This window comes from Mobula birostris, chromosome 2 (assembly GCF_030028105.1).
Source record: "Mobula birostris isolate sMobBir1 chromosome 2, sMobBir1.hap1, whole genome shotgun sequence".
Taxonomy (NCBI): domain Eukaryota; kingdom Metazoa; phylum Chordata; class Chondrichthyes; order Myliobatiformes; family Myliobatidae; genus Mobula; species Mobula birostris.
Genome location: NC_092371.1, coordinates 140701865 through 140728442, shown reverse-complemented (window position 1 = coordinate 140728442; position 26578 = coordinate 140701865). Strand labels below are relative to the sequence as shown.

Genomic DNA, 26578 nt, shown 5'->3' with positions numbered 1-26578 from the left:
CAATGGGAGGAACAGAGGCCAGGTTTTGAAGCTTGTTGATTAGTACTGAAGGGATGATGGTATTGAACAGCAGCCTGGTATGTTTTGCTGTTGTCTAGGTGCTCCAAAGCCACTAATAAACAGTTTATTATAAAATATACTATAAATGTAAGATGGCCAACTAACAACTGACACCAGGAGAGCTTTGAACTACACAGAACCATGTTAAGTTTAAATTGAAATGAAGCCATTGGTTTTGAGCTTGATAGGTTCCACAATTGTGGTTGCCTGTGCAAATGTGTGCAAACTAATCGTAAACCCCTTAATAGTGTTATGACTCAGGATACATCTATTACTTACCATCCAAGCAGGATGACTTGTGAATTCCCTCCTACAGAAAAGACAGATCGCTTTCACACATTATTGCAGCAATTAAGAGAAGGCTGAGGATCTACTCATACAACAACCATTGTTGAAGAAGCTGTAGAAGGAACATCACTTGGTGCAAAATGATAGTAATCACAAAATCAAGGTCAAAGTAAATTAATTATCAAAGTACATATACTGTATGTCACTATATATTACGTTGAGACACATTTCCTTGCAGGTGTTTATGGGAAAATAAATACAATAGAATTTATGGGAAAAAGTTCAAATGTCAAAGTTCAAACTATATATAAATAAAGACTGATGCACAACCGAATGTGCAAAAGAAGATAAATTGTGGAAAAAATAATACTGAGAACATAAGTTGTAGTGTCCCTGAAAATGAGTCTGTAGGTTGTGGAATCAGTTCAGTGCTGAGGTGAGTGAAGTTACCTATGCTGGTTCAGAGCCTGATGATTGTAGAACAATAACTGTTCCTCAAACTGGCGGTGTGGGACCTAAGGCTCCTGTACCTCCTACCAATTGATTTCAATAGGTTTCAATGGTACACTTAATGTCAGAGAAATGTATACAATATTCGTCCTGAAATTCTTTACTTCACAAACACCCAAAAAACGGAGGAGTGCTGCAAAGAATGGATGACAATTAAATGTTAGATCCCCCCCCAGCTTCCCCTCCCATGCACAAGCAGCAGCAAAGCAACGATCCCCACTCCTCCCCCACCAGCAATAAAGCATCTGCACCTCCCACCAAGCACTCAAGCACGCAGCAAAGCATTAATAAAGACACAGACTTGCAGTACCCCAAAGACTACTCGTTCATCCAGTATTCAACATACCGCAGGCTTTTTCTTTCCCTAATAACGGGAAAAGAGGTGTCCCTGTTTCAAAGCAAGAGGGGAGACATAGCAAAACAACTCGCTGATTTACAGTGTTAAAAGTCTGCTGTGTTGCCTTTTCCATGCCCTGTGCCTCTGGGCACACAGCCAGCAGCAAGCCGCTGCTTCTGATCTCTCTTGTTCTCCTGTGACTCATTAGTCGGTGGTGGTGGTGGTGGCGCCAGTCTTGAATCAGCTTGCCTCCAGAGTCATGAAAATCCGACACACTGAAGGCCGCGTCCTTGGCATATTGAAAAGCGGCTGGTCGTGAGACCATATGAGCAGATAGTAATGAGAATAGAGCATGGCCTGGATGGTGGGGTCCTTAATAATGAACGCTGCTTTCTTATGGCAGTGCTCCTTGTAAATATGCTCAATGGTTATGGTCAATTGTTATGAGAAGACCACCAGAGAAGTAACTCCCAAGGACAGTCTCCATTCACTAAATTCAAGATGAACTTTGTGCTTCTGAGTGTTTATCTTCCAAATATATAGGTAGTGGCTGAAGAGTAAATGTGGAGAGAAATGCTAGAGCAGATGCAGTTATCACCTCTTGTAGGAGAGTGGGTTTCAGAGGGATAATAAATCAGCCATGATAGAAGGGCAGAGCAGACTCAGTGGGCTGAATAGCCTAATTCTGCTCCTATGTCTTATGGTCTTATGAAGAGAAGAAAGCTCCCAAATCACTGTGCTGCACAGAGATGAACACAGATGTGAAAAAATTGGCACATGAGACATGGGCAAATCTATGGAGAGAAGGCAGCAGGTGCCTAAATTTGAACATGAGGTGCCAGACAGAACTTGACTAAGAACAGCACCAAGTGTCATGATAGTGTAGCAGTTAGTGTAATGCTATTATCATTACAGCGCTCCAGGTAAAATTCCATCTCCGGCTGTGTGGAGTTTGGATGTTCTCGCCATTCTCACAGTTGAGGCCAAGAACTACCTGATAATGGATGACTATTTTCTTATTTTTGACATTCACAAAGTGAAGGCCCAGATCACCAGATCTGAACAAGGTCATAGATTTGCTGCAGGTGAGTTTCCAAAGTTTGTGGTTAGTTTGTGGTTGTGATTACTAATCACAGAATGTAATCACCACACCTCCTTAATGGTGGAAAAGAAGACAAATCATCTCCTGAGACAAGAAAAGCATTGACTAATGCATTTCACAGTCTCTCTGTGTTTAGAAACAGTGGTCACTTCCAATGCAGTCCAGAAACACTGGAACTGCTGATCCTGAACAATGGGCAACAGCTGCCAGACCAGAGAAGCCGAAAATTACGACTGGAGTAGCAACCGGAGGGAGGTCATTATGTACCACAGAAACAAATGTATTCTGATGAAGGGATTTAGCAGACTGAAGCCAATGATGAGCTCACAGGAAACACAGCACAAACCTTGCTGAACAGTGCAGACCAAACAGGCCATTTTAAAAAAGGAACCAGTATTGCCAAGCTGTGGGAGAACTCTTCACCACTGAAACAAGTTGTAGAGTTTGGACTACAGTCAAAAGGTGTACATATTGTTTGCTTGGAAATGAGGTGAAATGTTATGTTGAAAGCTTCCCAATTATTTATCATACTTATGTACTGGTACTTGGTTTATTATTGTCACATGTAAGGAGTATTGGTTCTCAGTTGTGTTAAACCTTAAAATTAAAACATTCTTGAATATAAAGTCAAAAGTTGATATAGAAACATAGAAAACCTACAGCACAATACAGGCCCTTCAGCCCACAAAGTTGTGCTGAACATGTCCCGACCTTAGAAATTACTAGGCTTACCCAAAGCCCTCAATTTTTCTAAGCTCCATGTACCTATCCAAAAGTCTCTTCAAAGACCCTATTGTATCTGCCTCCACCACCGTTGCTGGCAGCCCATTCCATGCACTCACCACTCTCTGCGTAAAAAACTTACCCCTGACATCTCCTCTGTACCTACTCCCCAGCACCTTAAACCTGTGTCCTCTTGTGGCAACTATTTCAGCCCTGGGAAAAAGTATCTGACTATCCACACGATCAATGCCTCTCTTCATCTTATACATCTCTATCAAGTCAACCTGCTTTTATAAGGCATGCTCCCCAATCCAGGCAACATCCTTGTAAATCTCCTCTGCATCCTTTCTATCGTTCCCACATCGTTCCTGTAGTAAGGCAACCAGAACTGAGCACAGTACTCCAAGTGGGGTCTGACCTGGGTCCTATATAGCTGCAACATTACCTCTCGGCTCCTAAATTCAATTTCATGATTAATGAAGGCCAATACACCGTATGCCTTCTTAACCACAGAGTCAACCTGCGGGACCCCAAGATCCCTCTGATCCTCCACACTGCCAAGTCTTACCTTAATACTATATTCTGCCACCATATTTGATCTACCAAAATGAACCACTTTACACTTACCTGGGTTGAACTCCATCTGCCACTTCTCAGCCCAGTTTTGCATCCTATCAATGTCCCACTGTAACTTCTGACAGCCCTCCACACTATCCACAACACCTCCAACCTTTGTGTCATCAGCAAACTTACTAACCCATCCCTCCACTTCCTCATCCAGGTCATTTATAAAAATAACGAAGCGTAAGGGTCCCAAAACAGATCCCTGAGGCACACCACTGGTCACTGACCTCCATGCAGAATATGACCTGTCTACAGCCACTCTTTGCCTTCTGTGGGCAAGCCATTTCTGGATCTACAAAGCAATGTCCCCTTGGATCCCATGCCTCCTTACTTTCTCAATAAGCCTTGCATGGGGTACCTTATCAAGTGCCTTGCTGAAATCCATATACACTACATCTACTGCTCTTCCTTCATTAATGTGTTTAGTCACATCCTCAAAATATTCAATCAGGCTCTTAAGGCATGACCTGCCCTTGACAAAGCCATGCTGACTATTCCTAATCATATTATACCTCTCCTAATGTTCATAAATCCTGCCTCTCAGGAACTTCTCCATCAAAACTTACCAACCACTGAAGTAAGACTCACTAGTCTATAATTTCCTGGGCTATCTCTACTCCCTTTCTTGAATAAAGGAACAACATCTGCAACCCTCCAATCCTCCGGAACCTCTCCCATACCCATTGATGATGCGAAGATCATCGCCAGAGGCTCAACAATCTCCTTCCTTGCCTCCCACAGTAGCCCGGGGTACATCTCATCTGGTCCCAGCGACTTATCCAACTTGATGCTTTCCAGAAGCTGCAGCACATCCTCTTTCTTAATATCTACATGCTCAAGCTTTTCAGTCTACTGCAAGTCATCACTACAATCACCAAGATCCTTTTCCATAGTGAATACTGAAGTAAAGTATTCATTAAATACCTCTGCTCTTTCTTCCGGTTCCATACACACTTTCCCACTATCACAGTTGATTCTTTCACTGAAAGAATCCTATTCTTTCACACCTTATCCTCTTGCTCTTCACATACTTGTGGAATGCCTTGGAGTTTTCCTTAATCCTGCCCCCTAAGGCTTTCTCATAGCCCCTTCTGGCTCTCCCAATTTCCTTTTCAAGCTCCTTCCTGTTAGCCTTATAATATTCTAGATCTCTAACATTACCTAGCTCTCTGAACCTTTCGTAAGCTTTTCTTTTCTTCTTGACTAGATTTACAACAGCCTTTGTACACAACAGTTCTTGTACCCTACCATAACTTCCCTGTCTCATTGGAATGTACCTATGCAGAACTCCACACAAATATCCCCGAACATTTGCCACATTTCTTCCGTACTTTTCCCTGAGAACATCTGTTCCCAATATAAACTTCCAATTTCCTGCCTGATAGTCTCATAATTCCCCAAAAGTTGAGTTTATTGTCATTGCACAAGTACATTAATGCAATGAAAAACTTACTTCAGCCTCCTTCACAGGCATGTAACATCAGATACACAACAAATACAAGAAGAACAAAAATTAGCACCTTAAATTATGCAAAATAACACAAAAATAGAGCACAATTAATACCAAAAGAAAATAACTCACTGCAGTGTAAAGTGGTCAAAGTAGTCATAGCACTGGGCTACTGAGATAGTGATTAGGGCTGTACAAGTAGATTCAAGAGCAAATAGTTGAAGGGAAATTTCTGTTCTTGCACATGGGTGGTGTGTGACTTCAGGCTTCTGCACCAGCTGTCCGATGGTACCTGTGAGAAGATGGCATGGCCTGGATGTTGGTCATTTCTGCTGATGATAGTACCTTATGTAGGTAACTCATGTGCTGATGTTACAGATGTAGCACAGACCACTGCCATTTTAAGCTAATTCAACAATGGCAACATCAAGGATTTCAAGGTCTTGACCAGGTAAAGAGCAAATGTATTACATTTTCCTTCTATTTGATTCACAAAGGCTGCTCTGAAATTCCAGTTGCCTGGCACTTTGATCTCCATCCGTCCCATTCTGACCTATCTGTGAACTCCTACATTGACCAATAAAGACCTGGGTAAGCTTGAGCTAAAACACTCATTTTCTAGTTAGACATTTTGTAATCTTAAAAATTCAAAACTTTCAATTAACCAGTTTTTCCTGTATGTACAAGAATTGGCCATTCTGCTGTAAGGTTAATCAATCTGCCACATCAGCTCAGTTTTTCTCTTTCCACACATTTCTGGCATTTTCCTTTTGGTTTCTGAATTTAGCCACAGCCCTGACCAGCACTTCACAACTTCAGCATGTCTGCTTGTTTGTTTTCTCTGCCTCTGACATCACATATTAATCTACTAACCAGACAGCTCTATAAACATTAAGCTAGCTGGATAACCCTGATCTCAACCAATCAAAGGTATTTACTGTGTGCTTTTCATTCCTCTTCCATCCTCTCTACAACTTAAAACTACCTTGTTATTACACATTCCCAGTTCTCATGAAGGATTTTTAATCTGAAACATCATATCTGCTTTCCTCTCTGCAGATTTCTAGCTTGCTAAGTGTTCCTAGTATTTTCTACCTTCATAACTGTTGTGGCACGCACCCAACTCTGTCAGGCACTGGGGTTTAGACGCTCTAACTCTCTGGAATATGAATAGCTGGCACAGCCCCTTTAAAGATTTAGGCCCACCCTGCTAAATGGTGACCATGTTTTAGCACCAGGATATTTAATATTTAAAGAGCAGCTGATCTGAGGTTCGGTGCTCAGTTCATCAGTTCAACTTAGGATTCTCGCCTAGCATCTAGTTTAGAACCCTGTCCTCCTTTCAGTCTCGTATCATCTCTAGATACTAGTCATGGATACTCCAGCCATTGGGTCCTAACTATTCTCGTCACACACAACACCTCATATATTTGGCAATGGAGCCAATTTATATCAAATGTTTCCACTTTGGTTATGACTAACTTGCATACCACACACCCCGGATTTCTACATTGATTGCATTTCAGCCATAGGGTCATAGAGTCATACAACATGGAAACAGGCCTTACTGCCCAACTTGTCCATAGCAACCAAGATGCCCATCTAAGCTAGTACTATTGCTTGCATTTGACCCATATGCATCTGCACCTTTCCAGTCCAAATCTTACCTGACCAAATGTCTTTAAAATGTTTCTGTTGTACCTGTCTCAACCTCTTCTTCTAGCAGCTTGTTCCAAAAACAATAAGCCCCACACTCTGTGTGAAATAGTTGCTTCTCAGGTTCTTATTGAATCTTTCTCTCATACCTTAAACCTATGCCCTGTAGTTCTTGATTCCCCAACCTTGGGAAAAAGACTGTGAATTTGCATAATCAACCAAATAAAAGAAATGCTCTATGTGTTAGTGACTGAGTCATACGCAGATCAAATGTTTCTTTGTATAGATATCAGGATTATTTGGATTCAAAATCAGAATTAGAATCAGGTTTATTATTACTGACATATATCATGAAATATGTTATTTTGCAGCAATAGTAGAGTGCAATACATAAAAATACTATGTTACAATAAGGAATATTAAAAAAATAATATATTGTGCAAAAAGAGAGCAAAAAGTGAAGTAGTGTTCATGGGTTCATTGTCCATTCAGAAATCTGATGGCAGAGAAGAAGAATCTGTTCCTAAAATGGTGAGTATGTGTCTGCAGGCTCCTGTACCTCCTCCCTGATGGTAGCAATGAGAAGATGGCATATTCTGGATGGTGAGGATCCTTAATGATGGATACCACTTTCTTGATGCGTTGTCTTTTGAAGCTGTTGTCGATGATGGGAAAGCTACTGCTCATGGTGGAGCTGGCTGAGATTACAACCCTCTGCAGTTTTTTTCCAAAACCTGCACACTGACGCCTCCATAGGAGGTGATAACGTGGCCAGTCAGAATGCTCTCCACAGTACATCCGTAGAAATTTAAAAGAGTGACTTTTCTCTTGTGACAAAAGACAGATAAAGACACTTTTAGGTGTTTGTGTTGCCTTTACTGTGCGACAGCCTTTGCTTCATAACTCAAATCTAAGCACAGCTTGTTTCCCCAACTAGCAAGGACAGCAGGATCAGATGAACACCAGCAACTCATGCAGTGTCCTGACTTGGAGATATGCAGCTGTTCTTTCATTGTCACTTAACTTTGGATCTTCCACCCCATCAGCAGTGGACAATTGGAAAATGTAAGTAGTAGGTAAGTTGGGAGCTTTGAAGGTGCGGGTGAGAAAATGCTGTCTCAAAAACCACTAAGCTAATGGGACTCATTTCAATGAGCATAAAATTCAAACATGGTGAGGTTATCTCCTTTTGCTTTCCAAAATAGTTTTTCAGGTTCATTTTTTGTCACTTTCTATCTGGGCATTACTGACAAATAATTTATTGCTCATCCCTAATTATGCCTGAAAAGATGACGATGAGCTTGAACAACTGTGGTTTTTAAAGTTTTCCCAATCTTCCAGTTTCCCACTACTCTTGGCAATTTTTATGCATGAGCATTTAGTTTGATGCCCTCTTTTAATTCCTTAGTTATCTAACGCTGGCTCTCCCCACCCTTACTGTACTTGCTTTTAACTGGATACCCTTTCATACCCTTACAGCAATCTTTCTGCTCTTCTGTAAATATATTGTGGTTATCTAAGTGAGTGCTGATTAGTTGTGAGATGCATGATGTTACAATTTTATATATAGTTTGTAAACGAGTAACAGGATGATATTCTGATTGATCATTTCTGATTTCCCCTTTAAGCAAGAGATAGGTTTTACCTTCTGTCAAAAGGTACAGAGATGTCAGGAGTAAGTTTTTTATGCAGAGAGTGGTGAGGGATTGGGCTGCTGGCAGCAGTGGTGGAGGCGGACACGATAGGATCTTTTAAGAGACTCCTGGATAGGTACATGGAGCTTAGAAAAATAGAGGTCTATGGGTAAGCCTAGGTAGTTCTAAGGTAAGGACATGTTCGGCACAGCTTTTTGGGCTGAAGGGCCTGTATTGTGCTGTAGGTTTTCTATGTTTCTATGTTTCCAAAAATTCAGACACTTTTTCAGGATTTTTAAGAAAATTGCTGGATTATGTATGAAGACAAGTAAATTTTACACCAATAACTATGGATATTATTACTGCCAGTACTTTTCTTATTGTGGCAATTTTTTATAATCACTTTTAGCATATCCATTGTAACTTCAGGCATTTGCACTTCTTCAAATGTGTGGATGCATTCTCTTTCCTCCCTAATCCAGTTTGCTTCTTGGTTGTGTATCACCCTATTTGACCAGATATTTAGACCAAAAGTTCATTATCTCTGCATTTGTTGGCAATTCTGTGCTAGGGTTGATGACGTTTTGGCATGGTGAATTTATTTTCAGTGCCTAGTATAAACCTTCTTCATTGTCTCTGAACTGATAATTCTATTTTCTTTGTTTGGTGCATTTCATATATCCATTTTGTCTGGCTTTATATGCACCAAGCTTTGACTCAATGTATCTATAAACTCTACAATGCTTTTGTTAGGTTGATTGTATCTTGCATGGACCTTATATTTCCTTACTATTCCCTTAGTTTTTCTCTTAACTTTCTTGCTCAGTTATCCATTTTACACTCCATTGGGTGGGCTATTTCTGCTCTTTTAGGTTTCAATGTATTTCTTTATTCTTCTGCCATTTTGGTGTTCTTGTTTCATTAGTTTTAGGTTTCTGTTAATGAGAACCGCTATTTTGGAACAATTGCACTGCACTGCTGTTGATGCGGAACAATATGTTATTGTGTGTAGTTCTTCAAATGTTTCAAGTTTTCCTAAATATTATGGTAATATAATATTGTTGAGAGTATTGACAACGTTTGCAGATTCTGATGACATATTTTGTTTTGGCATATCGGGTCTTTTTGTTGGGTCAATCCCCTTATATTCTGTCAGCCTGGTGTTAAATATTACGATAATTTTGTCTGTAAGTTCAGCTTCATCATCAGCATTCTGCAATGGCTCTACATGTGTTGTTGTTGTTATCTTCAGTTTGTGGAGCAGTTGAAGCAATTGTATGTTCATCAGTGCTTCAGGTTTGCACCTTCATTATTCTCTTGCATAATATTGTCATGGTCTTTAGGTTTGTTTCTTTCTAGCTCTTGTGCAACTTCATGATTTCTTAGTTTAACATATCTCTAAGGATTAAGTTTTTTTTACTATCATTCTACATTGATCTGCTATTGTTATTATTATTATTTCTGTTGCACTGTTTGTGGTTTTTTGCACATTGGTTATTTGCCTTTTTTGTGTGTGGTGTTTCATCTGTTGTGTTTCTTAGTATTTAATGTGGCCCACAAGAAAATGAGTCTTAGGGTGGTATATGGTGACGTATGTACTTTGATGATTAATTTACTTTGAACTTTGTGTGGAACTGCTTGACCACGTCTGCATGCTTTTATGCATTGAGTTCCTGTCACATGATTGGCTGATTAAAGATATTTGCTTTAACGAGCAAGCATACCTAAAAAAAATGGCCACTGAGAGTAAGAAGTCACTCTGACTGGAAAATAATATGCTAAACATTTTTTCTTGCAGAGATATAAATCTTTAGAAATCTCTTCCTCAAAGGGCAGTAGAAACAGAATCTTGTTCATTTTAAGACAGTAGTGAATTGGTTGTTGATAAGTAAATGGACAAATGGTTATGGTGTGTAGACAGAAACGCCAAGTTGAAGCTACTTTCAGATCAGTCATGATTGTATCCAATAGCAGAGCAGAGTCAGGGGGTTCAGTAGCCTACTTCTGCCCCTTGTTTGCATGTTCCAGGTTGAATATTTTCCACCTGAACATTTTCTTCCCGTTGAATATTATTTCTCAACCTTCTGAGTAGACAAAAGAGATAAAATTATGTCTTCATTGCAAGTAGTAGAAGAGTTTTATTGAAGTAGAGAAAAAAATAATAACCACAAAAAAGTTCTGTGGATATAACTGATTAATAAAATTTATTTTGAGCCAATTGATATTCTACTCTCTTTCTACCTTGAGCTGTCCCTGTCTGAAGAGAATGAAGTTTGAGCTACATTGTGTTAACTATGACGACACCAGGTACATTGATACACAGATTTTGTAATTGATAATCCATCATTAAAAGTGTTCAGTTTATCTCGTGTGAAGAAACACCTACTGACACTGAATGAACGCCATCTGTTCCGTTGGCATGTGGATTGTCTGATGGTGATGCATTATTTATAGTTCTCCTTTGACAATACAACTTATTTTATCTGGCATCCATCTGAAGTCAGACTCATGAAGATAACTGAGGAATTAATTAAGTGGATCCCTGTTTCCTAATGTTAAAACAACACAGATGTGGACATAGGGAATAAAAGACCTGGCTAATTCATCCGATACTAATATTTATATGATGTGAGCATAATGTCAAAATCAAAAATACATTGGTGGATTAAATAAGAGGACAATGACATTTTATTTACATTATACTCCATTTATTACCAATCTCTGATCAGATAACAACTTAAGTTAAAAGTGGTGTTGACAGCAATTTTAGAATAGTAATTCTGGTGCCTCTTTGCTCAAGGATGACTGCTACATGATTACAATATCATTTTACAAGCTATTTATATTTCTAATTTTGAAAATATGATTAATTGCTCTTCCTTTTCAAACAATTTAAAGTGTTGCTCATTTTTAGACACATATGTACCAAAAGTCCATCTGATCAGCAACCAGTGCCTAGACTACTATCCAGTTAGAAGCAAAGGTTCATTCGTACCAGGTCCACAATCAATGTATTGATTTTCAGTTACTTCCTTTCCTTTCCAGACCAAAGTAAAATAGTGACTAGGTTACCAATTACACTGGACGACAAAGATTTTCCTTCCTGAAAACTTTTAGGCACTTCTTATGGATTTTATGGATTTTTGGCTGCTGATCATGAAAATTGCCATGAAATTTCCCTATCATGAGCCATTTTTTTTGAAATTGTCTATATTTGTTATTTCAATTTATAATTCAAGTCAGAATAACTGATGCCAAGATTAAAGAAGGCAGTTTTGTTGGTCCACAAATCAAACAGGTCTTCAATGACAAGTAATTCGAAGAACTTATAGTGGGACTGGAGAAAATCACATGGAAGGCATTCAAGGATGTGGCTGAAAATCTTCTTGGCAAGTACAGAGCACAAAACTATGCTCATCTGTTTGACAACATGCTTCAAGCATACAAAACCATTAAGTGCAACATTCCACTAAAGATTCATATTCTGTATTCCCATTTAGACTTCTTCCCTGCAGATCTTGGCGCTGTCAGTGATGAGCATGGTGAAAAGTTTCACCAGGTCACTGCAGTCATGGAGAAATGGTATCAGGGCAGCTGAATCCATCAGTGCTAGTTGATTATTGTTGGACACTTAAGGGAGAGCTCTCAGGCAATGAGTATAAACAAAAATCATCCACAAAACGTTTTTAGCTTAGTTGAACTATTTAAAAGTGTGAACACCGTGATGTAATTAAGCGCATTATATTCCTGGATGTGGGGGTAGAAGGGTGGGTTGCCAAGTCTGCAGACGACACAAAGGTTGGTGGTGTTGTAGATAGTGTAGAGGATTGTCAAAGATTGCAGAAAGACATTCATAGGATGCAGAAGTGGGCTGAGAAGCGGCAGATGGAGTTCAACCTGGAGAAGTGTAAGGTGGTACACTTTGGAAGGACAAACTCCAAGGCAGAGTACAAAGTAAATGGCAGGATACTTGGTAGTGTGGAGAAGCAGAGGGATCTCGGGGTACATGTCCACAGATCCTTGAAAGTTGCCTCACAGGTGGGTAGGGTCGTTAAGAAAGCCTATGGGGTGTTAGCTGTCATAAGTCGAGGGATAGAGTTTAAGAGTCGTGATGTAATGATGCAGCTCTATAAAACTCTGGTTAGGCCACACTTAGAGTACTGTGTCCAGTTCTGGTCACCTCATTATAGGAAGGATGTGGAAGCATTGGAAGGGGTACAGAGGAGAATTACCAGGATGCTGCCTGGTTTAGAGAGTATGCATTATGATCAGAGATTAAGGGAGCTAGGGCTTTACTCTTTGGAGAGAAGGAGGATGAGAGGAAACGTGATAGAGGTATACACGATATTAAGAGGAATAGATAGAGTGGATAGCCAGCGCCTCTTCCCCAGGGCACCACTGCTCAATACAAGAGGACATGGCTTTAAGGCAGGGGTGGGAAATTCAAGGGGGATATTCGAGGAAGGTTTTTTACTCAGAGAGTGGTTGGTGCGTGGAATGCACTGCCTGAGTCAGTGGTGGAGGCAGATACACTAGTGAAGTTTAAGAGACTACTAGACAGGTATATGGAGGAATTTAAGGTGGGGGCTTATATGGGAGGCAGGGTTTGAGGGTCAGCACAACATTGTGGGCTAAAGGGACTGTACTGTGCTGTACTATTCTATGTTCTATGTTCTATATTCAATGAAAGTTAATTTCTTGTTTCTCCAAATTCCTGCATGATACAAGTAGACCAAAATTATATTTGTGTTCAGCTTCAAGTGGTCTATCATTATCAAAAAAAATTCTGAGGAAGCAACACTTTCGAAAAAAATTGTTGACTAGTGTTATCAAGCCTCTAACTGGAAACATATTATATGTCTTTGCTGAGCTATCTAAGAATGGGACAGATTGGCATTTTCCCCCCATCTTGGACATGCATCAGTATTGGCACTTTGGTCAGCTGGTATGGTTAAAATCAACAACTCACCATTTAAAACTTTTTACAAAAGTATTAATGTATGACTACTTAAATATGTTTTTCTGTTGTTAGGCCAGCCACTTACCCAACATTTCAGTATTTTTCTGCTTTGCCTACTTTGTAGATTAGCAACAGATTAGAAAACATTACAATCTGTGCCGATTAGACTGTCCTATTCTGACCTTGAACCTTGTATTTTGGCCAAGAGTCTTTTTTGATGCTGTACTGAAGTTAAAAATATTTCATTAAGTTGTTGGCATTGTAGTTACTTTTAATAGCATAAATTTTAATTTAAGATAAATGTTGTATCCGGCAACCCAATGAAATTCCAGGCACGGATCCAGCTGAAGAATTAGCTTGATCCTCGAATCCATGGGAATTTGTTTTCTCCCTCTTTTAATAACTATCCTCCTACAGTGCAATGTTCTGCAGATCCAGAGCAGCCGTACAGCTGTGCTGGGATAATGCTTCCAAGTTTATTTTCTCAGTGGTGGTCTGGCCAGGATGATGTAGTTTCTTGCTACATCCCTAAATGATATATCGTGTGTGGCTCTTGCAAAGGAAGTAAGTAGAGTTGAAGAATGCCTTGCAAGCTCGATTTTTACTGTACGTAAACTGTCATCTCACTGAAAACTATGGCCTGCATTCCCAATGAGAGAGTTGAACATTATGGATCAATTAAGAGATTATTATTTTGGGCTCTGGTTTTAATGATTTAAAATTATATGTAATACTATCTCTCTCTATGTGCATTTGTGAACTCAAAACTTGAGAAAATTGTTTCGAATTGCTCTGTTAATGAACTCCAGTTTTTTTTTAATACTATAATCCATTTGAACAGGATGATATCATTGTGTTTGGGTTAGTAATCAATGTGACGGGATGTATTGAGTGATTGTGGTGGTAGTGGTGGTGGAAAGGAGTGGGAGGATGCATCTGCTAGCTACCCATCTCCATTTCCTCCCTGCATTCTACGTTCAATATGTCTGACATAGCTAAGGGTTATCTAACCACAGATATATCAATAGAAACATGGTGGTATATTGACAAGAATATATAAATTCCAAAATTCCAGAATAGCTTAATTTGATCTTGATAAAAATGAAAGTTAGATTTTCAATTTAAAATACATTGGGCTGATGAGAAAGATTCCAAGCTAAAGACCCTATTTTATATTGCAATTTTTATTCCTTCCTCTATGGCCAATTTATACATCAGGAATGGATTACTTTCACTCATATTAGTTTTGCCATGATTACTGAAAAAGTGTCCACATACGAAATGAAAATGGGTGTAGGATAATCCAGCCTGCTGATTGTTTCCATTCAGGTCATCGGTGTTCCAGTTAGAGATTGGCAGATATTTGATACCATATTGAATACTGCACAAAGGTCTAAAGCAATATACATATAACTGTACTATCTGCTACAATATCCAAGCTGTCTGAGTTCTTACTACATATGTTTGATACGTGCTACACCTTAACGGTAACTTATGACGTAGCTTTCTAACTCTTTTCTGGAAAAAATTCTATTGAAGGTCCTTTAAAATTATTTTAAAGTGTGCATCTGACTGAGATCATGTTAAAAGCATATTTCTTCAGAACAACAGCAGGACAGTTATTGATGTAATGAGTTGATGTTCTCTTTTGCACCTTGCGGCACATTAGGCAGCATTTTTGCCTTTTCCGTAGCATTTGTCAGATTTTTATGAGGCCGAGCTACTAGCTTGACGCTCAGCCCAGCACAGATGGAAAGTGTGCAAGGAGCTGGGCAGATTCGAACTTGGAACCATTCACCTCGAAGTCTGGTGCTGATGCCACTATACCCACTGGCCAGCTAACGTAATGAGTAATCATTAAATAAATGACTCATTTGTTGCCATATTTTTATTTATTACAAATGATCAAAATAAATAGATATTTGTTTTTAAAATGATTGTGGTTTTTTTCAGGATATCAAAATATTCTGTTTTGCTTTACTCCATTCTATTCCATATTATAAACATTTTTGATAGTTTGCTTACAAACTCAGTCTGATCCTGGGTGCTTATGTATTATTAAGAAGCTTATTTTGATATGTTGCATTTATGCACTTGACTTCGTTACGCTATAATCAATTCTGGACAGGATACAATCACTTTTCCATCTGTAACTCCCTTTATATATAAATATATCCAGATTTTATGGCTACTAAATAACAGATTTTTGTACATTTGTTTGAGCCAAAATGTCATTTTCATAAATCACCCAATAGCATGACAACAGGCCACATACTCTCTTATAGCACAAACATCAGTACAATTTCCTACCCCGTCAACAGAAGCAATAGTGAGCAGTAATTTGTCTGCGTTCCCCCAAACTAAGTGAAAAATAGCCCTGTACATTGTTAATTTCATCAAGGCGTACACTAGAGAAATGATGAATGGGATTGCCAGATTGCAGCGCCACTTTTTGAGGTTTAAGTCCAAGCTAATTTTGAGAATATAAAATTACTAAAACTCTAAACAAAAGACAAACTCTAATACAAAAATGTCTCTTATGTAGAATCATTTTAAATATTTTTTTCTAATGAAATGTAGTCTAGTAATCTGGTGCTGGTAAATTAAATTCAGAATTTCCTGCTAGAGACCAAAGATCAATCAAGATTAGCATTCAGGTCTACCTTGCAGATAAATAACACATTAGACCATGCTGAGTTTGAGCAAGATTTCACAGCCCTCTGTTCACTAGAAACAAACAATAGTAAAGGACTCTGGTGCTGAGATCTAGTGATTTAACTCTCAGTGCTTGAGGTTGGGATGGATGTACCTCGAACTTCCAGTTGCAGTTAGATCTTAGTTACAGCCATGTCAAACAGGCAGATGCTGAGCAGAAATTACCAAGAAACAAAGCTCAGAAAACACAGGAGGGGTGCCAAGCCTGGAATGTTCCTGCTGCACTGGTCACCAACAGAAGCCAAGGACAGGTCGGAAAATAGCTTATTAATTTGAACAAGTTAAGATTTATAATTAATGCGAAAAAGGAAATACATGCAGAAATAATGTAAAATAGAGTGAATATTCTTTTAAATACATGATATATACACAAAGTCTGCATAGTTAAAAGGATTTATAAACAAGTTAAGCAATAGTGCACACTGTTGGACATTTGTGATGGAACAGGTGAGTGAAAGTCAACACTGAGTTGCTGTTGACATGTTAGCAGAACTGAAGCAACCAACATTTAGGGTAAAAAAAAACAGCTTTAAGCTTTATTTTCTCTGATAAGAACAAGTTGTCATAAGTTCGATTGAATAAGAAATAGAAAAAGAGTTACATGCCATGGGCTGATCCTTTTTTCCTAACATCAAAGCTCAACCCTCCCACCATTCCCAACTCTCTCCAATCCTCCAACACTTCAATCCTTTTCACTGATCGTTACAAGCATATAAGGAATAGAAGGCAGGTACTGAACAGTCCTCTCATTCAAATAGTAACTGATCCTATGCCTCATTTCCAGCTTTCCCACTCAATCTCCACACACTCTGATTCCACTAGTATCCAAGTATCTACTCCTCCCAACAGGGATTGAATGCATGTCTGGGCATCCACAACCCTCAAGTTTGAGAAGTCTAAAGATTTTAAAACCCGAGCATGAAGTTTCTCCTTATAATATTTCAGAAAGAACCGAGCTCTTAACCCAAGGCAATTCCCATCAAGCCACCCTGAATGCCTTAGTATCCCAAACTGCAGCATTACAATATCTTATGCATCCTTTGCTGAATTCTACAATCTTTAATGATAAAAACAATCTTAACAGAATTGTGTATCAAATCCAAGGTCAAGATCCTTCAAATAACTTCATCTTCACAGACATATTATGTTCTGTAAACACACTTCAATGAACAAATAATTGCATTTCTCTAAGGTAACTGGACAATACCCTAATTTCTTTTTCCCTTCTTCAATCACAAGGTTATGCTTATTTTATTCTAATTCATGAGAGCTAATCTAATATCCGGAAAACTCTGAAAGATCAAAACCAATACATCCACCATCTGCTGGCTACCAAACTACAAAAGACCCAGGGATATATGCTTAAAGTATTCGCCAATTTTCAGTTTCACTAACTACTCCAGTAATGAGCCTTATGACTAATTTAAATTGTGTAATCATATGAGAAATATAGTTTTGTCACTATCTTATGGTGTAATTTACAGTATATCTTCATTAAAGTACATACAATGCACTTGTTTAATGCCTCTGCAATTTCCTTATTCCCCATTATGACTTATGTCTCTGCATCTAAGGAACACATTTTCTCATTCACTGACCTTCCTTTATATATATTTAGAAAAGCTTTTTAAATCCATTTTTGCCTCTTGTTGGTTTATTTTAATAATCTATTTTCTCTCTCTTTCTAGGATTCATTTGTTGCAATCTTAATATCTTCTCAGGCCTTAGGCTTTCCTTTTGGCAACATTATGATCTTGTGCTTTTAAATGATTACAATCTTTAAAATTTCTCATTAGACCACTTTTCCTGAGGGTTTTCATCCATCAAGGAATATAAATCCTGTAAATCATGAGCTACTCTTTAAACATTTGTCATTGTTTATGTACTGTGATATATTTTAATTTGGTTTCCCAATCTTTCCTAGTAATCATATGTACTTAGTTTTCTTTTTACAGATTTAATATCCTAGTTTCAAACTGAAGTCAAGCACTCTCAAACCTAATAGACATTTGTAACACTTTAGGAGATGCTTCTGAGGTTACTTGTTTACTAAGGCAGAGGCGCAAAAGTCAGCAGGTTCTGGGACCTGAGAAAAAGCTGTTGGAAGAACTTAGCAGGTCAAGCAGCACCTGCGGAGGCAAAAGGATACAGGGTCTTTATCTGAAACATTAACTATCCCTTTGCTTCTGCAGATGTGCCTGACCCACTGCATTCTTCCAGTAGTTTGATTTTTTTTGTTCATTCGAGCAGTCTCATCACACAGTAAATATAAACTACTGTTTGCTTGTTTAATCCTTTTCATACTGTCTTATACAGTCAACGGGCAAAAATGATTGCAGCATTTAAACTCAGAGTACTTATGCTCTCCACTATCTGAGATTATGATTTGTAACCTCCACAATCTGGATGAGTTACATGGATGTCAATCTGAATCTTGGCCTAGGAGAACAATCTCCACACATCAATTAATATATTCAAAACATTGATGAATCTATGGTCAGAAAATTGTTTAGAATAAACCACTATTTGAAAAGACACACTCTTAGTTTAGAACCTATCTCAGATGGCTGCTCAAATCCATCTCAGATCCAACTGGGCAGCATTTTGGACTTAACAGCATGACCATTATTTATTTCTTTACAGAAACAGCACAATAACAAGCCCTTCTGGACCACAAATCCACACTGCCCAATTATACCAATGAGACCAACTAACCTACTAACCAATATGTCTTTGGGATTTAGGAGGAAGCTGGAGTACCCAGATGAAACCCATACAGTTACAGAAAGAATGTACAAACTCCTTACAGGCAGTAGCAGGAATTAAACGCAGGTCGATAGCCCTGTAATAGTGTTACACCATGCTATGCTACTGTGCTACCCATTAAATAGTGGCAGTGTGCAAGTGACATTCCACTGTAAGTTCATGCCTTCCTTCTTCAAATCACAATGTCCCTGTGGCATTCCTATAAACTAGGAACTGATTTATGAAAGTAGGCAGGAAGTTCCTGGCAATTTATGCTCCAAAATTGGGTTTTTTTTGGAGAAAGTTGAAAGGGCATATGACCCAAGTCACAAAGATTTTAAAACCAATTGTGAGTGGGTGATTTGTGAAACATTGAATGGGAACAGAACTAACAGTCTTGAAATAAGAATTGAAATGAGAGAATATGTATGGAGCAGGCTCATAGCTCAGAAGTTAATATTGCAGTGATGTATACAATAACAAGATAAATAAGCAAATAAGAATCTTTGGCTACTTGAACTTATATACATTTGAGCAACACATTTAAGCAAAATGTCACCGAGGAAAACAAATACCGTGTGCAAAACTCCCTGTCAAAAATCAACAGATTGGCTAGTTTTATAGAGAGTTGAACTCCCACACCAAATACCAAGCCAAACTTCCTCCTTTTAACTCTGCATAGGTTACGACATATTCTCAGATGGTCTGTGATCAGGAACACCAGCTTCTATGCAGTCGAGAACATGAAATTATCATTACTGGAACATAGTTTTTCAATGTTGCATAAATATCTATGAGATTTTGCAAAGCACTATATAAAGGAAGAAAGGGTCAAATTAGAAACCTTAAAGGATTTCAACTTCCAGGATAGTCATAGACCAATATAGCATGGATACAGACCCTTTAGGCCAACCAATCCATCCTGACCATGGTGCCCACCAAGTTAGTCCCAATTTTCTGCATTTAGCCCATGTCCCCCTAAGCCCTTCTCCTGCTGAACATACCCAAGTGCTTCATAAATAATACTATTGCATCTAGTTTGACCGCTTTCTCTGGAAGCTCATTCCATGTACTCATTACCATCTGCATTAAAATGACTCTCCTTAAGTCCCTTTTAAATCTTTCCTCTCACTCCTAAATCTATGCCCCCTAGTTCTGGCAAAAGGCTGCTTCCACCTTATCAATGTCTCTCATGGTTGTATAAGCCTCTATAAGGTCACTGGTCATTCTCTTACATCCCAAGGAATAAAGTCCTATCCTTGTCAACTTCTTCATAGTGCTGAAAACATCCTTGTAAATCTCTTCTGAACTTTATCCAGTTTATATCTTTCCTATAACAGGATGAATAAACTGTACACAGTACCCAAAGTATTGTTTCACTAACAATTTATATAACTGCAACATAATGCCCCAACTCCTATACTCATTGCCCTGACTGAAGAAGGCCAGCTTGCAAAATGGCCTTTTCACTACCCCGTCCACTTATGACACCATTTTCATCAAACTCAGCGCTGGTATTCCTAGCCCCTCTCTTCCATTACTTTCCCATTCACTATATAAGTCCTATACCAGCTTGACTTGTCAAAATGCTTCACCGCACATCTATCTATATGAAATCAATTTGTCACTCCTTAGCGCACATTTCTAACTGATCCTCTCCTGTAATCTAAAATAACCTTCTTCATTATTAACAACACCTCCTAATTTGGCGTCATCCACAAACTTACTGATCAAGCCTCGTGCATTCACATTCAAGTCATTTATATAAATTAGGAATAAGGTAAGTCCTAACATTGACTCTTCCATAAAACCACTTTCAGTTCTAAATCTGCTACTGATGAGATGCCTTATTTTGGTGAATGACTCTTACTGGGTGATCTCAGATGTCCATCTTGAAATCTGAAAGGAGATGGATGGAAAAGCAATAGCCTTGGTCCCTTGATTGACTGGATAATTGGAACTAATCAAGAACAAAATTAAAGGGATTGAGTCACATCAAAACCATAAAAGCCCAGTGAAAATACTGGACTTACCAACAGCGAAGCGAGAACAATGCAGCTACCAAGCAGGAACAGGGGGAATAACATTTTTAAATCTTTCATTTGTTTTCAAAAGTAGTAATCCTGGGTGTCCGAGCTGTTCAAATGAACCTTATTGAAATTCAAAGAGCAGATTTTCTGAGAATTCCCCGAAACTCATTATGAGTTTAAAAAAAAATAAAACTAATTGCTATTGTCTTTCTTCATGAAATGGGAAAGGTCCGCTGGGGAAAAAAAACACCCGGAAATCTGCATTGAAACACAATCTGATTAATTTGAATTATCATGTAATCTCAGAGGTTCAAATATGTCAATTTACATCATTAACCCAAATTAAATTATGCTGTATTATTTAATCGGCGCGCATACAGTTTTTTTTAAATTCCTTGTGCAGTTTTCTTGTCTCAGCTCCGATCTAAAGGTGTTGGGGGCGGGGGTGGCGATGAGGACTTAAAACTACGTCGAGTCTTCTGCAGTATCATTCTGTTTATGATGGATGCCGAGTAGACCACATCGTAATCGTACATTCATTCCCCCATTCCCCACCGTCTGGCTTATAAAACCTTACCTTATTAAAGTAGCACATACAAAATGCTGGAGGAACTCAGCCGGTCAGGCAGCATTTACGAAAATGAACGAACAGTTGACCTTTCGGGCCGAGAGCCTTCGGGGTGGATCAATTAAATTATATGTTATGAAATGTTGCTGTTGCGCAATCTCAAAATAAAGTCACATTGACCTTTCTCTCTCCATATTTGATCGCCAGCTTTCTACTCCACTTTCTATTTAACTTTATCATTTAATGATTGGTGAACTTAATTTCATTTGTGTTGATTACTTTCGACATCTTGCCTGAGTGGTGGTACACGGTTAGTAGAACAGACACTGGGTGAGGTGAAGCCCTAATCCTATGCTTCAGTAATTCCCGATGTGGACAAACAGTGGAGGTCGGTTAGGAGGGGCCGTTGATTCGAAATGTTGGTCATTTCTCTTTTCCACCGTCGCTGCCTGACCAGCTGAGTTTTTCCAACATTCTCTATTTTATATTTCAGTTGCTGAATCATGTTTTCATACCCCTAATTAAACATGTTGCCTTCTGCCAGAACAATCGAGTTTGCGGCCTGGGGCAGCGATCAAAAAAAAATAAGGAAAGTGTTACAACGAAACATCCATTGTACCAGTAAGCAGTGTGTTGTAATTTTATCTCGTCCTGAAACCTGACAAAAATTTAAACGACAAGCAACACACATCAAAGTTGCTGCCTGGCCTGCTGCGTTCACCAGCAACTTTGATGTGTGTTGCTTGAATTTCCAGCACCTGCAGAATTCCTCGTGTTTGCGTTTTTAAAAATATAAACGTTTTGTTTTCCTCAATGCCTCTTAAAGTTACATTTATGAACACCTGAAACCTAAAGGGTCCCCGAAGTCCCAAACCTGAACGTTTTGTTTCTAACTCAGCATCTTATCTTCGACTTCGAGCGGCTGTTCTCCTTTGGCACGGACTGGGTCAGCAACTGATACGTAAACTCCAGCGATGCAAAGCCGGCTTAGATGTTTGTTTTCTTTGAGCCCTGACTCAACTAACATGAGCTATCTCTTGCTTATCCTTTTAGTGGAATAAATAAACAAATGGTTACTGTTGTCACTCCGTCGTCTCTATTGTCGAGGTTCGGGGGTCTGATGGAAGCAAACCCAGAGGGCCATCAGTCAGCGCAGCAATGCCTGCATCATAGCACATATACATGGAGAGAGACGGGAGACTGTCATACATGGCGACACGATCACTGTAGTTTAAATATAAAGCAATTTTTTTTATTTACAGGATTTGTAAAGACTTGCGGATAAAGAAAATATATATATATATCTTTTATATGATGCTTTCATACACAGCATATGACTATCAAAGTCATCTGTGGAATTCAACGTACCTACAACATCTTGCCCAACAGTATTAAAGTCTAGTCACTATTATAAATGAAGGCGTAACATCCCTTTCGTACTTTGACCAGCAAAGCAGTTGAACGATATCGATACGCCAGGAGTGGAACATTCGGCCGGTCTGAGATACGCACAGGGCTTCGACCGTTCCTTTCTCGGTTTAGTGATATTTCTCTTTGGCTTCTGAATTTTCCTGTGATTTTGTTATTTCCCCCTTTTAGTCATGACGCTGTAGTCCCACACAAACGGCTTGCATTTACAACTTCCTTTAGCTCGCTTTCTGGCTTTCCCGCAACCATAAACGGCCATGTCTAAAATTAAAAAAAGGACAACGTTGGTTTGCATTCCGAACAAACATCATGTCAAGTGTGTTCATTATTGGGGCCACCTGTCATGTCTAGGTTATCCCATCGTTTACCTTGATATATTCAGACAGCAGAGAAACAAACGGAACTAACTGATGATTTCAACCCGAAAAACAAGTTAACTCCATCCAAGTCCAAGCCAATCTGCATCAAGAGAGATTATTCATGTCTCATCTGGTAAAACCAGGAACGAAATTCAGTCACCATTCACGTTTTTGGGAGACATGCGTTGATAAAACAAATTAAGAATTCTACTTTGATTATTGATATTTAAACTCAATTAAAGTACAAGAATTGCACATGTTCAAAAGAGCCACTCAATATCATTGACCATGAAATTTGAAATGTAATTTCAATTCTTGATCGATGTTTGGTCCCTTTAAAGTATATAAATTTCTTTTTGCTTTCTTTCTATATGAAAAAATGTGAATTTCTGGAGTAGACTGTAATAAGTATTTTAGCAGACAATAAATCCAATAGATATATTGTGTTCAGTTTCTGTATTAAGGCCTTTCTTTTTGTTTCTGCAAGTCTCAGGGATACAGTTTCAACATTTGAAAGGATCAGATGTTCTGAAAGAATCAGGAAGTATCTAATTGATCATCTTAGTTCTAAAAAAAAAGTTGAAAACAATCGCAAATCCACTGCCAGATCATGAATTTCGGGTTAACAAGTTTTAAAATATTTGTATGGACGTGACAAAATTAAATTATTTTAAATGGAAAATTGTACAAAGTTTAAGTATTCTCCGGGAATTGTTCAAGGCAAATATATTGATTATATGTCAGCCTGCTGCGTGTCCCACTTTGTATCTACAAACGGTTTGTAACATTAAAGTGAAACAAATATATACTGTACATTCTAGAAATCAAAGAACAATTATCTCTAATAGCTGATTAAAATTAATTTGATCAAAGTATGTATAATGTGAAGAGGTGGTTTATAATATTCACAGAGACTGCCAGTACTATTTAGAAATTCTCACCTTTGTTCTTTGGGAAAGCCTTGAAATATTGTTTTACCAGAATATTTCATTTTGGAGGTGATTTGCAGTTTGTGGTATTAGAAACGGAAAATATGCATTTCATTTAACAAGAAAACAGCTATTTAAAGGGATACTTATAATTTCAAGTGTATCTGAAAATCTCTTTGTTCTCAGATATAATGAGTAAAAAGAAAGAAAACAGATACAACAGATCTTGAAAAAATATTAAACAGATTTTCTGTGGCCTCTGGTTTCCAAAACTGTTGAAAGAAGTTTCACGAGATCTCCAATTCTTTAATCTACTGACATCCTTAGTTAACGATAGTGCAGAAGCAAAAAGGTGGGTTGATTATTATTGTTCAGATGTGATCTAACGGAAAACAATGTCCCTTCAGAGAAGTTCAAAGGATTTGCGTTGCATCTTCCGCGCTTTAATATTAATTGCACCTCCATATTAAGGTGATTTGTGGTTAATTACTAACAAATAAAGAAATGCGTATTCTACTTGAATAACTAATAAGAGTTTGTATAAAAGGTTTGCCTCTGTATTGTCCATATACCCCAATTGTAGCGTAACCTATGCTTCTGTTCAATTAGACAACTCCGTCTTTTATTTCCTGCTCCAATTATAAGTGTTACAAATTCCCATAGCTTAATAACAGATTCTCTATACTTTCGCACTCTAAACAAAGCACCCCCTTTCTACCGAATTTGACTTTCGTTAGACTTGTCTATAAAAATCTACTTTTTCCCCGATCACAAAGGACTTCAATAGACTCTGATAAAATGAAGCGAAAGATTTGGTTCGGTTAACTAATTGTGGATTATTGTTTCTGAGTTGTCTGTTTAAAGCAACAAGCTCGATGTGCTTATCTGTTATCGTCTGGGAAAGTTTTATAAACACAAAACTGTCTGTTTATCTGAATGCATCGGACTGATTTATTGCTACTGGGCTCTGCGAGCCGGTTCGTGTACATTCAGACATTAACACAACCGCGCACACATCACATAAACTCACGCACAGTGATTCACAGAATCACATATAAATTCTTCGCACACAATTTCATGCATATATGGAACATTAATGCCATGCTACAATCACAGTCACACGCATATATTGGCGCGCGCGCGCGCGCACACACACACACTCACTCATATACATGGACACATACAAATACATATATGCTGTGAACTTGTCCCTTTACACCTCTGCGGATGTAATTGGATACTTAATAAAACAAACCTTCACATAATAGCTCGCGCATGTATATAATGCAATTCATAAACCCACATACATACAAGAATAAACAGACGAACAGACAAATTCATACACATACAAATACAACCCTCCACACGCCCAGAGTCGGATGCACACGCTTGCGTGCGTGGTTTTTAAAACCTCGTGAAAAGTTCTCTGTTCTAGCAAAAGGTAGATTTTTACCAGGTTGACTGGATGAATGTAGCCGTTCTCATACTTGTCGTTGGCTAGGATTTGCCTCAAATGTGCGATGTAGCTGGAAGCCAGTCGCAGGGTGTCGAGTTTGGAGAGTTTCGTGTCCGGGGGGACCCAGGGTAGGGTGGTTTTGAGCCGAGAGAAGGCTTTGCTCAGCACCCGCATCCTGGCCCTCTCCCTGGCGTTTGCTGCGTTTCGCTGAACCTGTTTCCCTTCCTGGGTCACCCCATTCAGGGGAGATTTATTGGAGCTTGTCTTGCGCCTCTTTCCCGAAGACCCCCTGCCCTTTTTGGGGGACTCGTGCTCGTTGTTGGAGCTGTCTTCGTTGCTGTCGTTGGAAGTGCAGAACTCCTTGTTAGATTTCCTCTTTAATGCGTCGCATTCCTCCTCCATGCCCAGCACTTCCATTTCTTGAAGATCTTCGGCATCGCTAACGGACCCAGTGGACATGGTATCGCCACGATCTCCTGCAAGTTTAGTTTAAAGACACTGAAGAGGTTCGGAACGTGGCGCTTTTCAGCTGGAGTGAATTCCTCCACTTAGTTTGGTTGAAGACCCTGCGATCTGGATGCGACATCCGCAATTTATCTCGCTGCCGTGGAGGCGGGACCTGGAACAAGGGGGGAGGGCTCACGGCGTTTTGACAGACGCTGGTAGCGCGCGATTCTCAGTTGGGATACTTGTTCGGGAAACTTTACAGAGATTCGACATTTTGCGACTAGTCTATAAAACAAATCTGGAAATTCTTTAGCAATTACAACTAGATGATTTGACACGAATAGAACTTAATCTATTGACGAAGTTCAAGGTATTTATATTATCAGCAATTTAAAGAAAATTTCCACTTACATGTTTTATGGTTATATTTTCTGTAAATATACTATTAACTTATAAAGGAAGTCGCTCCGAATGGCTTTCTTTTACGATTTCTCGAGTCAACAAACGCTTTCTGTTCAACCTTGATGGGCCCGGTTCACCAGCTTCAAAAGAATTAC

The 26578-nt window shown here is 38.8% G+C and overlaps 1 protein-coding gene across 1 annotated transcript; it reads right to left on the bottom strand.

Moving 5' to 3' along the window:
* Positions 1-15226: 15226 nt before the first annotated feature.
* tcf21 (transcription factor 21) lies at positions 15227-26165 on the bottom strand. The gene is made up of 2 exons (XM_072249761.1): positions 25572-26165; positions 15227-23091 (listed from the first exon to the last, which is right to left on the bottom strand). The coding sequence occupies exons 1-2, from the start codon at positions 26031-26033 to the stop codon at positions 23002-23004; spliced, it is 552 nt and encodes a 183-aa protein (XP_072105862.1). The 5' UTR covers positions 26034-26165; the 3' UTR covers positions 15227-23001.
* Positions 26166-26578: the final 413 nt, after the last annotated feature.